The following is a 14,689-nucleotide window of genomic DNA, read 5'->3' on the forward strand; positions in this document are numbered from 1 at the left end:
GGGTAAGCAGAGGACTAAAATCAAGTTTATTATGGGGAGGAATGTACAATTGAGAAATTAAGCTATCAAGCTAAAGAGATAACCACCTAAACTACACCCCTTAATGATCAGCTTCTCACCTTTAACACCCTGTAGAAAGAGAGCCAATGCTGTGACCTGGAGCCCAGAGCATCTTTACTCATGTGACCCCATCAACTTTGACAGTGTACCTCTCTTTAATCCAAATAAAATCATCTTGCTTCTTTCGCAATTCTTTGTCAGTCCTTATCCTCAATTCTTTGTATAGTAATCCAAGAACCTGGAAACACAAGGTCCAAACACAACCACCACATATATATTTACAGAAATTCCACAATAAGACCCACTTTATTGTGTGCTAACCAAAACAATCAATTCAATGGGGCTTAGAAGAAGAAGCAAGTACAATGCCCCACGCCTGTAGTCCCAGTGGCCAGCAGTGACTACTTAGCAAGCCACCCTGTGTTACATTAGGCCCTATCTCAAAAGAGAGCAACCACAGTGTGCATACCAAGGTTATGAAGGTGTGTGTGAAAAGTTCCTTTTGTTTCACCTTGACTCTTCCTCCTCTATTATATAAAGTTGATACACTAGTATAAAAACATTCACTGTTTGGGAAAACACAAATGATCACACTTTATTCAATACAAGGCTAGACATGCTTTCTAGCAAATAAGAAGCATTAAACCATTTCATTTCAGTTACTTCAGTCTATAATTAGACAGTGCTCAAGGAATAATCTAGTTTTCTAGCAAAGAAATAATCTAGCAAAGAAAAAAACATAACATCCAGGATTACATGTGTCAAAAAACTAATTTAAAAACCATAAACACATTCATATAGGCTCATGAACATATCCACCCTCTGGAGTGAGTCAAGCTTGATAATACATATCTGTAATCCCAGTTCTGGGGCATCTCAAACACGAGGATCACAAGTTCAATGACAGCCTGAACTACTAAAGAAAGACCTCATGTCCTCCCATCACCCCAAAGAAAGCATCTTCTAAAGTCCACAGTATAAGGCATACCTAGGAGAAGACTGAACTGAAGAGGTTGACTAAACTTAAAGGTGAATGATACTCTCCAATATAAAATAAGTCAGTTTTCCTCTTTCCAAGGACTCAGAATTAATAGTATTCATCTAAACAGAAAATTTAAGAATCAAATTTTCTTATATCTTTCCACTGACCCAAACTACTAGAATAATTCTTCAACTAAACTTCACATGAAATTCTACCTTGGGTTTAATGTAATATATTTCAAACACTTAAGGAGACAAAAACAGCAGTGGACAGTAAAAGTAATGACCATACAGTTCTATTTGGGGGGGACAGGGCAGGAGGGGAGCGGTTCTCTTAAAACACAGAAAACACAGTCCATCATAAGGGGGAAGAACTTGAGGCAGGAACTGAAGCAGAGGCCATAAAGGACCTTAGGGAGAGGCTTGCTCCCTCTGGGCTGGCTCACCCTACTTCTATCTACAGCCCAGGCCCACCTGTCAGAGATGGCACCACACATAATGGGCTGGGCTCTCCTACGTCAATTAACAATTAAAAAGCCTCAAAGACATGCCCACGGACCTACCTAATAAAGCTATTCCTCAAGTGATGTTCCCCTCTTACCAGTGTGTCATGACAACCATCACACTGCCATCACACAACTATAATCTCAGTACTCAAGAATCAGAGAAAGGAAGACTACAAACAGGCAAAACATTTATACACATAAAATAACTCTTTAAAAACATTTTAAAAAGCAAAATTATAAATTAAATTTACTCAGGAGTAACTCATTAGTTTTGCTGTTTGTGGGTTTGTTGCTGTTAAAATACAGTCATTTAAGTATCCAGCCTCTTTGAATGTTTGAATTGCAGGTGTACACAACCCTGAGGGCCTGCCAAGCGCCATGCAAGAGGAACAACACAAGGCTTTAGAACTCAGAATGAGGTCCCCAGGTTACCACGATCCTGGGTGAGCCTCTGTGTGGCACAGCCCAGAGGACCATGTGTCCCGAGGACTTTGTGCTGTTATGGAGCTCTGCTCTGCTTGCAGCCTCTCATCCCTCTTAATGGAGGCTGAATAATACTCTACTCAATGACACCTTGACCAAAGAAGAAATAAAGAAAGAAATCAGAGACTTTTTAGAATTTAATGAAAATGAAGGCACAACATACCCAAATCTTTGGGACACAATGAAAGCAGTGCTAAGAGGAAAACTCATAGCCCTGAGTGCCTCCAAAAAGAAAATGGAGAGAGCATACACTAGCAGCTTAACGACACACCTAAAAGTCCTGGAACAAAAAGAAGCCAATTCACCCAGGAGGAGTAGAAGACAGGAAATCATCAAACTCAGGGCTGAAATCAATCAATTGGAAACAAAGAGAACCATACAAAGAATTAACGAATCCAGGAGCTGGTTCTTTGAGAAAATCAACAAGATAGATAAACCCTTAGCCAGACTGACCAAAGGGCACAGAGAAAGTATCCAAATTAACAAACTTAGAAATCAAAAGGGAGATATAACAACAGAAACTGAGGAAATCCAAAAAATCATCAGATCCTACTACAAGAGCCTATACTCAACACAACTGGAGAATCTGGAGGAAATGGACAATTTCCTTATCAGATACCAAATACCAAAATTAAATCAGGACCAAATAGATCATCTAAACAGTCCCATAACACCTAAAGAAATAGAAGGAGTCATAGAAAGTCTTCCAATCAAAAAAAGCACAGGACCAGATGGTTTCAGTGCAGAATTCTATCAGACCTTCAAAGAAGACTTAACACCAATACTCTTCAAACTATTCCACAAAATAGAAACAGAAGGAACACTACCCAATTCCTTCTACGAAGCCACAATTACGCTGATACCAAAACCACACAAAGATCCAACAAAGAAAGAGAACTTTAGACCAATTTCCCTTATGAACATCGATGCAAAAATACTCAAAAAAATTCTTGCCAACCGAATCCAAGAACACATCAAAATGATCATCCACCATGATCAAGTAGGCTTTATCCCGGGAATGCAGGGTTGGTTCAATATACGGAAATCCATCAATGCAATCCACTACATAAACAAACTCAAAGAAAAAAATCACATGGTCATTTCATTGGATGCTGAAAAAGCATTTGACAAAATTCAGCATCCTTTCATGCTTAAAGTCTTGGAAAAAACAGGAATTCAAGGCCCATACCTAAACATAGTAAAAGCAATATACAGCAAACTGGTAGCCAGCATCAAACTAAATGGAGAGAAACTTGAAGCAATCCCACTAATATCAGGGACTAGACAGGGCTGCCCCCTCTCTCCTTATCTTTTCAATATTGTACTTGAATCATATGAAAACTCTAAAGGGGCTTCTAGCCCCTCACTGGGCAGTATCTCTAACACTCACAATAATAGTGCTTGATCTCTTTCAGCCATTGCTGCTGGAGCAAATGTATGTATGTATGTATGTATGTATGTATGTATGTATGCATGTATATATGTATGTATGTATGTATGAAATGCTTGCAGCCTGTTTGCTAGAGCTTTGCCCTAACCATTCTAAGTGTGAATATGTATATGTCTGTCTACAGGTATGTATGTGTGTATATATGTATATATTTGTGTGTATGAAGTTATTGGACTCTGCCTTTTGTTTCATCCAGTCAGAGTATATGTCTGTGTGTGTGTGTGTGTGTGTGTGTGTGTGTGTGTGTGTAAGAGAGAGAGAGAGAGAGAGAGAGAGAGAGAGAATTTTATCTCTTTCCTTCTCTTTCTCACCAGTCCAAGGAGTTAGAGTTCATAGTTTTTCCACTGGCCACAGGGTAAGTTAAGCTTTGCTCCCTCAGATAAAAGTGCCGAGTAACTTCTTTAATTGCTGGCTCCCTTTGGCAGCAGCCCCTGTAAGTATCTAGATCTACCACTGTCAACAGCTCTAAGCACTGACCCACAACGGCTGCCTGCCTTAGATTAACCTTTAGTACCAAAAATCAAATATTCAACATGATATAGCTTTAACTTATAAAAATTAAAGTTAAAAAAATAAAAAATAAATAAATTAATTAAAGGTACTCTAAATTTTTAAATCTAATTTTATGCAATGTTGTGTTTATGGCTGTCATAATATCACATGTCTGTATTACTCCTCCATCTTTTTCCCCAAGCCTACACTGACTCCATAATGATACTCTCAGCTCCACTTTCTGCAAAAGGGACAGCACTGTGTATTTTGAATAAAGGAAGATCTGGCAGTAAATGCATCAACCTTCCTTCTCACATCACTCATCTCCTTGTATCTGCCTTTACATTGTGAGCTGGTCATCAATACTTACAGAGCTCATCATAAAAGCTGCTACAGTTATGAGGTGCTTTCACTATAATCTATATGGTACTCTAGATGACAGGCATATAGCAATCTTCATAATTCTGTAAACAGGAATTATTTTTATTTTATTACAGATAGAACTGAGTTGACAGGCAGTCATAAAGCAACAGACAGGCTCTAATACACCCAGAGGCACGTGGCTATGATTGGCATCCTCATCCCAACACCAGACGTTTCAGGAACCAAACTTCAACAGAACTAATGCTCCTCTCTCTCTCTCTCTCTCTCTCTCTCTCTCTCTCTCTCTCTCTCTCTCTCTCACACACACACACACACACACACACACACAAACACACACACACACACACTTCCCATCTACCTTATTGTGTTAGTATGAAGTTAGATATGTTACAAAGATAAGTTAAAAATCTACAAAGTGCAGCTCTATGGTTAAATCAGGCAGACAGCTCCCGAATTACTTTTCCAAGGAAAGGCATTTGACTGATGTCCTGAGGTAACGACCTCCCACACTTGGGACTTTGTCTACTTTACCTCTCACTCTCTCCTTCCCACCCATCACTACACTCCTCCATGTCTTAACATTCCTCCCCAAGAAGTCTTCAGGTCCAGTAAAAGAACCATCACTAATAATCTTGTTACCTTACTAATCTCTCCTCTCTACATTCTCAAAAGCCTCAAACTCATCAGCACTCCAGCTTCACAGAAACAGAGAGTCCCTCAGTGTGGACTACCAAGAGCCTCTCTCCCAACTCAACTCCTCAATGACCACCATAAACTCGGAACTGTTCTGAAAATCCACTGGAACAAGAATGATTTCACACATATGTCTTCAGGATCTACATCAGTTACATTTGAGATAAAAATTGTCTTCCCACTTTAGACACTTCTAGAAAGCTAGAATCATGTATTTGTTAAAGATGTATCTCATTTTGGAGGTGTCAATTTCAAAAAGTGTGCTACTGAAAATACCTATCACCAATGAATTTATAAGCATGAATCCTACAAAAACAAAAGGAAGAAAGAACCAACTATTTTATTACTCAGGAATGTCTTCAATGAAAACAAAATCTTTTACATGGCTTTGCTAATATTAATGAGAAATACTAATTACAAGACTTATAGCTGACTAGCTCACCATCTCAATGCCATTTAAAAATAAGAAATGAAAACGCACAAATACGTTACATAAAATATAAAAGACAAAAGAAATACCTCAAGTTCCACCAGAGCAGCAGTCACTGCATCTGTCGCAAGAGCGCCAGCCTGTAGCTTCTCAATTGCCTGTGAAACCAAGAGGAGACAGTATTCACCGTAGATACTGACAGCTTCTCAAACACACCATAAACTCTACAAAGGTGTAAAACATATTAGCCACTCAGTTAAAAGAGAAATTGGTACGAATTTCAACTCCACACTGACGCTGTGGCTGGAAGTTGTGGTTATATATATTGAGCTTCAGATGCTTTAAGGTACAAATTTCTCAGATTTAAGAAAATCAATGTTTTAGCCGGGCGGTGGTGGCGCAAGCCTGTAATCCCAGCACTCTGGGAGGCAGAGGCAGGCGGATTTCTGAGTTCAAGGCCAGCCTGGTCTACAGAGTGAGTTCCAGGGCAGCCAGGGCTATACAGAGAAACCTTGCCTCGAAAAAAAATCCAAAAAAGAAAAGAAAGAAAGAAAAGAAAAGCAATCAGACTGATTATCATTCTTAATATTACCCAATTTAAAACCACTCTAAGTTAGCCACCAAAGTCTAGGTATAAGGAGTGTGGTGAGTAAAAGAGCTTCACTCTCCACAGAGCATTCAAAATGTTATGGTCTGACTCACCCCACCCACCCCCAGCATAGCTGGAGCCATTTTGTTCCATGCCTGCCAGCTATTTCATATTGTTACTGTAATATGCCTGCTAATCATTGGCACAGAAAAATGACTTGACTCAGAGCAAGGTTATGGTAACCACATTCTGTTATGGTCTGTATGTTCTGAAGTTTGTTACTCTTAAGAAAGTTCACAAAGGTTCACTTAAAGGTCAACATGAAGAGTTATTTCTAAATGGCTGGAGTCAGGGCTGATCGTCAGCAGCACTCCCCCAGTCTTGACTGGTACTAGGGTGTGCATTCAATAAACCATCCCTGTCTGGCTGAGATTGGTGTTCAGGTGGTTTGTGGAGTGAATCCTAGACCACAGCATGCGGTGTGTTGGCCAGGAAGCGCCCTTCCCTCAAGCAGCCCTCAGTTACTGACAGTGAACACTCCTAAGCCACCTGGGCCCTCCATAGTAGGGAACACTTTTTCTGTACCTGCCCAGTTCTTTTTCCTTTTTCTTTGTTTGTTTAGTCTTATTTATGGTTCATTCTGGAGAGACCTGAGGTATAAAAACTAGATATAGTGTTTCCTTGGGTCTGAGGACAGAGGATGCTTTAACTCCTCTCGACTAGGTGGTTGGAATACAACCCACCTCTTTGGAGCTGAGCTTGGTCCAAGAAAGAGAATGCTGCACTGAAACTCGGTGGTGTCTGTTTTCTGTCTTCCAATTTCAGTCCATTTTTTTTTTTGGCGCCTCTCTCCTCTGTCTTTAACTCTTCATTATGGGATACATGGGTCCCTTTGGTGGGGTATCTGGGTCCCTTCTCACTCCCCAACTCTATTGATTGTCCTTACTGCACGGGTCTGTCTATGTTTGTCAGTTTATGTTTGTAGGTTTGTTTTGTTGCTTGATTATTGCTCTATGTTTCATATTCAAAGGAAAATTGGTTAAAACTTCATCTGCTAGCCATTTTCCCCTTGACTTACCTTTAACTCATTTTAAGGATTTTTAGGGAAAAAGCAGCCTGAATTGGGACAACAGAAACTGATAAACCTGGAGCCCTGCACCTGCAGCTGGGAGCCACTGCTGAGAAGGCCCTGCCGAGGGCAGCTTGTCTGTCTGTCTGTCTGTACAAGATGCTCTTCAAAGGGTCAGCAGCTCAACTTCTCTGGTAAGAAAACTGACAGCTATGAGACCTGGGTTCAGCAGGTTGCAAGGTGTTCCTCCCTTGAAATTACGCCTTGAACAGGTAAGAAAAATTTTGTCTTGTCTATTCTAAATATATAAATGTGTAAGGCCACTCCAAGTTTGTTTCTGTCTGCTCTTAAAATGTTTTTTTACTATGTTCTGTTAGTCTTGCTTATAGATTAACTGACTCATAAGTTATTGGGCATAGTTAAAAAAAATCTGTAACATCCTTAACAAAAGTTAGCTTAAAACTGGTAACTCAAGGTGGGAGCCATTCTGGGCAACAACACGGGGCACGCTGTAAGCAAGGTCTCTAAAGACATTTTTAAATTAGAATATTTCAAAGGAGTTCCTGACCTTAAAACCAACTTATAAGAGATAAGATTTAAAATGTTTCTTTCTTTAATGAAGTATTAAAGCTCCACCTTTATGTATTCCTATACAAGAACTTTATGATGCGCTTGATATTGATTTTTAAAACACTGGATTATTTTTTTTTAAAAAATTTAAAATTGGTTTTGTCTTCTAAGAATTATGGTTATGCTCTGATCTATGTCTTCATTCTTTAAAAAGATAATTTATTTTTCCTAAAAATAATTTATTAAAAAGATAATTTATTTGTTTTACAAACGAAGCTTTAAAAAATTATAATCACATATTTAAAGCCATAGGATATTTTAAATTTTTTTAACTATTTTATTGGAATGTCTTTATTAATAAATGATAGTTACAATAAAAGAGTAAATTTTAATGAAAATAACAATAATGATGATGGAAACTATAATGACTTTAGAAACTATACTAGACAACAGCAATCAAACTATGGACACATGAAGGGGGACAATTTTGATTGAAGCAGCTCAGGCAGTCCCTATGGGGGTAACTTTGGATCTGATGGTGGACATGGTACCAGAAGATTTTAAAATAAAACACAAACAGGTTACAGTTCTCAGCGGGAGAGAGAACAGGTGTCAGGAAAGCTGTAGGTCACTTTGAGACAGTCATCCCAAATGCATTAGAGGAACTGTTAATGTCTGCCACAGAAGGAACAAGGATCCAGTCAGAAAAGTCACTGCAGCTTAAGCAGAAAACCCTTCTCTTTAAGGACTATCATAGCCACAGTTTGCACAAAATACAACTTTACACTAATACAACGATGTCAATTAGATACAGATTCCTGAGGTTTTTTATCTGTTATAACTTTGATGTTTCTTTCCATTATATCAAATATATTGCTTTGTAAATTATAGTAATAATACTAGGAATAAAAAAAAATTAAGGAATTTATTAGCTTAACATTTTTGGAGGTATAAGAATCACTGGCCTGTGGCATCACCCCCATACCTTTCGCTTCCACTGAGCTCCAGCAAGGCTCCAGCAGCCTGCTCCCGTCAGGCCAACAAGCCAAGTCCGCTCAACCACGGCCTGGCCATTTTACCACCATGTTAACCTTTTTCTTTCCTGACACTGGCTTCAGCTTAACTAATCATACAGCAAACTTATATTCTAGAATTATATACCACCTAAAGGTCAGAAAAGTTCCTAGCCTCCTTATGAAATATGTTTATGGAATATGTTTATAGGTCTAAACTTTTTTTTAATACTAGAAGAGCTTCAATTCAAAACTGTAACTTTAATCTCAGGTACGAGGCTAAGGCAAGAAGAATGCATGAGTTCTGAATCCAAGCCCAGCCTGGACCTCAAGAAGAGCAAATGATGCATATTAATTTAAAAAGAAGAATCCACAGGTGGAAATATTCATTTTCAAAAATATTCTTGATACTATAATGTCTTCTTATATCAGAATACTCTTTTGTAATACATTCTAGAGAGGTAACAGTCTGTAAAAGTTACCTTTCTTGGGCCTAAACTTAGAGGAAAAAAGAAAAAAGAAAAATTGGCTTTTTAATGAATTATTAAAACTCTAATTATCAAAGACAAAGCCCAAAAATTAACAATGTATTTCTAATTAAACTTTTTTGTTATTGTTCTTTATTGTACACTTTATGAGTATTTCGCTGGACTGTCTGGAAGGGTGCTACATATGGCTGGTGCCCTTAGAAGTCAGGGAGGAGCAGCCGGGCAGTGGTGGCGCACACCTATAATCCCAGCACTCTGGGAGGCAAAGGCGGGTAGATTTCTGAGTTCAAGGCCAGCTTGGTGTCTACAGAGTAAGTTCCAGGACAGCCAGGGCTATACAGAGAAACCCTGTCTCGGAAAAAAAAAAAAAAAAAAAACAAATAAAAAGTTAAAAAAAAAAAAAAAAGTCAGAGAGGATATCAGATTCCCCCAGAACTGGAGTTACAGATAGTTCTAAGTATACACATAGGTTCTGAAAACTGAACCAAGGCTTTCTCCAAAGGCAGCAAGTGCTCTTACCCACTGAACTATTGCCCCAGCCCCAGACACATAACCAAAATTTGAAGACAGTAATTCACACCAGCTGTGGTGGCACATGCCTTTAATTCTAGCACACAGAGGCGAGGGCAGGAAGATATCTGTGAGCTCGAGGCCAGCCTAACAGTCCACATAGTGGCACAGTGAGTTCCAGGTCAACCAGGGCTATGTAGAGAGATCCTGTCTCAAAAGAAAGAAAAAAGAAGGTAACCCTGTGGCTAGAGAGTCTCAGTGACTAAGAGCCCCTGTTGCCCGTGCTCTTACAGAGGATCCACATGGCAGCTTAAATCCATTTCAAAGTCCAGTCCCTGGGACTCTAATACCTTCTTCTAACTTCCCAGGGCAGCAAGCATGCATGTGGTATTTACACATAAGTGCAGACAAAACACTCATACACATAATATAATAAATAAATATAGACAAGAAAGTAACTCATTAGATAAGTTAAAGACGATTACAGGTCAAAATAGATTAAATTTATAGGACTAAAGCTGTAGAAAAATAAACATTTCTTTCCAGATAATTGAAAAGATTTCATACTTGAAAAATATATGGAAATATTTAAGGATAGCTCTATCTCTATCTCTCTCTGTCTCTGTCTGTCTCTGTCTCTCTCTGTCTCTGTCTGTGTGTGTGTGTGTGTGTGTGTGTGTGTGTATGTACTATATAAAATCCCTATGTGTGTGTATACTATATAAAAACCCTATAACAAAATACTCAAAATTTATGGTAATCCACTAATAAGAAAAAGCTCATATCTCTGATAAAGTGTCATTCTTATAAATGGCATTTAAATATAAATAAAAGAAAAAATACCCATATATAATTAACATTCTGTACATGTAAAAAGTGATGAAAAGTTTGCCTACAAAACTCTATAATAGGGATCAAAATAAAAAACAAATGTTTTTTCTGAATTCATCTCTGCCCCCAAACTAAGTGGTCAACAATGGATCAAACCTCAGAAGTCAAAGGTGCAGAACGCTGCAGTGAGCAGAAGGGCAGAGCTCACTACAGGAGGAAAACGGGCATTTGCTCCTCCCACGCTGAAAAGCAGGGCAGGGCCCAAGACCATCTGAGAAAAGACCACTCTTCCTTCCTTCTTTCTTTCTTTCTTTCCTTATTTCTTTCTTTCTTCCTTCCTTCCTTTCTTTTTTTTAAATGACTTCCCATCAGAAAACATATTGAAGAAAGAAAAGGCACTGACCTTATTAGCAAGAACAGTTTTTTCCACCTTCCCATTGAGTTCAGTCATTGTGGAAATGCATAAACGGACATTAAACATTAAAAGCTACATGTGCCCATAAGTACAAAAGCACAGACTTCAGAAGGAGAGGAAAAAGCTAGGCAACAGTCAATAAATAAAACGCACAGACCAAAGAGAACTGAGGCCCGGCAAATATGAGTAAAATGACTTTGGGAACCAGCCAGACCTCACTAGGAATAAAATTTAAACCTCTAAATCTCAAGGTACAGTTAGTTCCGTGTGTAAATCACAAGCATTACGCTCGCTCTGCTCATACCTTCTGACAAGCCCGTTTGCATACATGCTTATATTCCTTGGCTTTGGACTCTGAATGATAGCCTGCACCTACAACAGGAAAACAAAAACCAAGTGTTAGTCACTGCTGAACTCCCAGGGACCCCGCAGATGAGAAGAGCGTCCACGCAGACACAATCCCAGTGCCTCAGCTGTATGGGATTCTCAATGCTAACACTTGATATCATGCTTTTCTCCCTATTCTAAAAATTATCCTGTCTGATCACCTAAAACCAGCTCCTGTCCCCAAAGAGCCTTCAGAGGATCACTCCATATTCCCTTTCAAGAACTCTACCAGGACCAGAGATGCCTGCAGCAAGCCAGAGAACTTAACCTGAATTTTAGTTCAGAGATATATGTGGTAAGAGAGAACCAACTCCCACAGGCTGTCCTCTCATTTTCCTATGTGTACTGATCTTCATAACTGTCCTATGGCACTGCGCTCCACCATCATTACCACACAAGTTAAATAAATAACCAAATAGCCAGGCGATGGTGGCGCACGCCTTTAATTCCAGCACTTGGGAGGCAGAGATAGGCAGATTTCTGAGTTCCATGACAGCCTGGTCTACACAGAGAAACCTTCTCTTGAAAAACGAAAAAGATAGATAGATAGATAGATAGATAGATAGATAGATAGATAGATAGATAGATAGATAGATAGATAGACAGACAGACAGACAGACAAATAAATAGATAAATGTACCTTTTTTTAATTAAAAACAAAAAGCAACTACTAAGTTCAGGAGCTCCTTTGGTATGGAGCTGAAAAGGCAGGTGATGGTGCCAGGAGCAAGAACCTTGAAGTCCCTCTCTACTGATCTTCTAAAAGACCCTCCATTCAGGAAATTACTATCTAGAATCTAAAGTTCTCAGGAACTCATGACTCCAAAAGTCCTGACACTGTTTTTTTAACAAATACTAAGAAAGTTACTTAACAGTTTGGCTCCAAATAAACTACTTTCCTTGAGAAATTTCTTAGAACTAGAGAGATGGCTCGGTGGTTAAGAGCACTTGTTGCTCTTCCAGGGAAACCTGGTTCAGTTTCTGGGACCCACATCAGTCAAGTTAATAAATAAATAAGTAAACAACTATTTTATTATTTTGATGCCTTGCCTGTGTATCTGCCCATATGTGTATATTCATGCAGGTGCCAAGGAAAACAAAAGAAAGTATCCCAATCCCAGGAGCTAGAATTCCATGTGACTGTGAGTAGCTCAACACCAATGCTGGGATTTGAACTTGGGTCCTCATGAAGAGCAAGAACTTTCTGATTTTTTTTAAATGTATGCATTTTTATTTTATGTGTATGGGTGTCTTGCCTGCATTAATGTCTGTCTATCACTTACGTTTAATGTCCTAAGAAGCCAGAAAAGGGCGCTGGATCCCTCTGAACTGGAATTACCCACTATGTAGGTGCTGGGAATAGAACTCTGCTCCAGTGCTCTTCTTAATGAACCCTCTCTCAAGTCCCTTATTTTTAATTAAAGGGGCTCAACTCAGGGGGTGGGAGCAGAAGGAGGAAGGGGAGCAAGATAAGGAGGAGGAGAAACAAGATTCAACTCTTGAAGACTAGGATTCTAACTAAAGTTCTTTACTTTGACTCTCCTCCTCCATGAGACTCCACAGAGGTCAAAGCTAAGGAAGGTTAAGTTCTATGTCCAAGCCTCACAACTCTCCTGTGAGCCTAGCAGAACCATAACATAATTTTCCTCAAGACTGAGAAAAAACTGACCCACAAATAGTATCACAGGGAGCTGGAACAACAGAAACAATGCTAAGCACCTCCAGTCCCTCAGGCCCAAAGAGTAATTCTGTTTCATGAGAGAAAGTTTACACAGCCTCTATCAGTCTTTCTCAAACGTGTCTTCATTGTTCTCTAAAACCCAAGTTCTCTAAAAACAGTGGAAAAATAAAAATCAAGTATTAGAAAACAGAACCATATGACCCAACTAAACCATTTCTAGCTATACATACCCAAAGGCCTTTATATGTGTTCTTAAGATATGCCTTATTACAGACATACTTGCATATCCATATTCACTGACACTCTATTCATAGGAAATGGAATCAATCTAGATACTCCAATAACTAGCAAATGGATAATAAAATGGGGTACAATGGAATATTCCCTAACTGTAAATAAGAATAAAATCATGAAATTTTCAGGCAAATGGATGAAACTGAAAAATTAGCCTGAGGGAGGTCACCGGGCCCAAAAAGACAAACACTGTATATTCTCTCTCATACATAGATCCTTGCTTCAAATCTTTTACTTTGTGTTTTTAACCTAGAGAAGTCACTCAGGGAGAAGGGATATCAAAATACAGGTGAAATGAAACATTCAGAGGTAGAATACTGAGTGTAGAGAAATGTCAAGCAGATAGTAGGGTAAAGTGGACAGGAAAACAAGGAGAAAAGCTAATACAAATGAAGAGTGCAAGAAGGAGCAGACTATGATCTTACTATGCGAATACTGATCCATAATAGAGCAGAACACGAGATCTGAACAAGGGAACAGGTAGAACGAGGAGCTAAAGGTTGAAGAGGGGATGGAGTGCAGGGTAGGTTAACCAAAAGCAAGAATGTATGAAGAAGCATCATGATTTTGTAACCCCATTATTTTGTAAGTTAATTCAAATACATTTAAGTTTTTCTTTAAAAAAAAAGTTTGAATGACAGTACCCCACATGGGTGCACCAAGGTTGCTCCCAAAAGATGGGTTATTAAATGAAATAGCTTTGTCGTGTACATGTTATCTACCAAGGAGTTATTGGCCATGTGGCCCCAGAAGCACCCAAAACAATACCGACTATTGCCTTTGTTCCTGGCTGCCCACCATAACTACTTGGTAATACCTAATGGCTGAAGACACCTCACACCTCAGTTCTGGGACATAAGAATCAATCTTGAATCTATCAGGAAACTCTTTCCTTACCAGCTAGCTTTCATGATGCTAAAAAGTGCTAGAGGAGAAGAGACATCAGTAATGTCCTGAACCCTGAATGCTAGAATACAAACCTTCTGGGGACCATGTATCCACCTGTGCAGCCGTGGAAAGACTGCTCATGGTATAACCACCTACTCTCTTGATTAGATCTGAGATCTGCTACACAGGAGAGGGTACTATTACAGTCAGAATCCATAACTAGTGAGGTCATAAGCCCTACAAGAGAACCTATCTATGTTGCCTTACTAAATTAGCATTTTGCCAAACTGCTCTCTACCCATGTATCCATACGCGTGTGCTATTCTCAACTGGGTCAGAGAATCCTCTTACTGAACCAGACTCAAACAGACTCAAACTTCCACAGTGCTGAGAACAAGTAACAAGAGAATAGGCCGTCAGTGTGAGTGCTCAGACACAAATGGAACATACTTATTAACTACCACTCCCAGCCCCT

General features: G+C 39.1%; 1 protein-coding gene across 4 annotated transcripts in view; it reads right to left on the bottom strand.

Moving 5' to 3' along the window:
• The window catches only part of Tasp1 (taspase 1), a 234,468-nt gene that overhangs the window by 207,124 nt on the left and 12,655 nt on the right, over positions 1-14,689 (bottom strand). For all 4 annotated transcript variants that reach the window (XR_007977962.1, XM_052183747.1, XM_052183746.1 and 1 more), the window contains exons 3-4: positions 11,269-11,336; positions 5,569-5,637 (exon numbers count right to left, since the gene is read on the bottom strand). Coding sequence is in view for 3 of the 4 variants with exons in the window: in XM_052183747.1 (XP_052039707.1) it covers positions 5,569-5,637; positions 11,269-11,336 (137 nt within the window). In the remaining variant the exon portion in view is untranslated. The remainder of the gene's footprint in view (positions 1-5,568; positions 5,638-11,268; positions 11,337-14,689) is intronic.

This window comes from Apodemus sylvaticus, chromosome 5, assembly GCF_947179515.1.
Source record: "Apodemus sylvaticus chromosome 5, mApoSyl1.1, whole genome shotgun sequence".
NCBI classification, from domain to species: Eukaryota; Metazoa; Chordata; class Mammalia; order Rodentia; family Muridae; genus Apodemus; species Apodemus sylvaticus.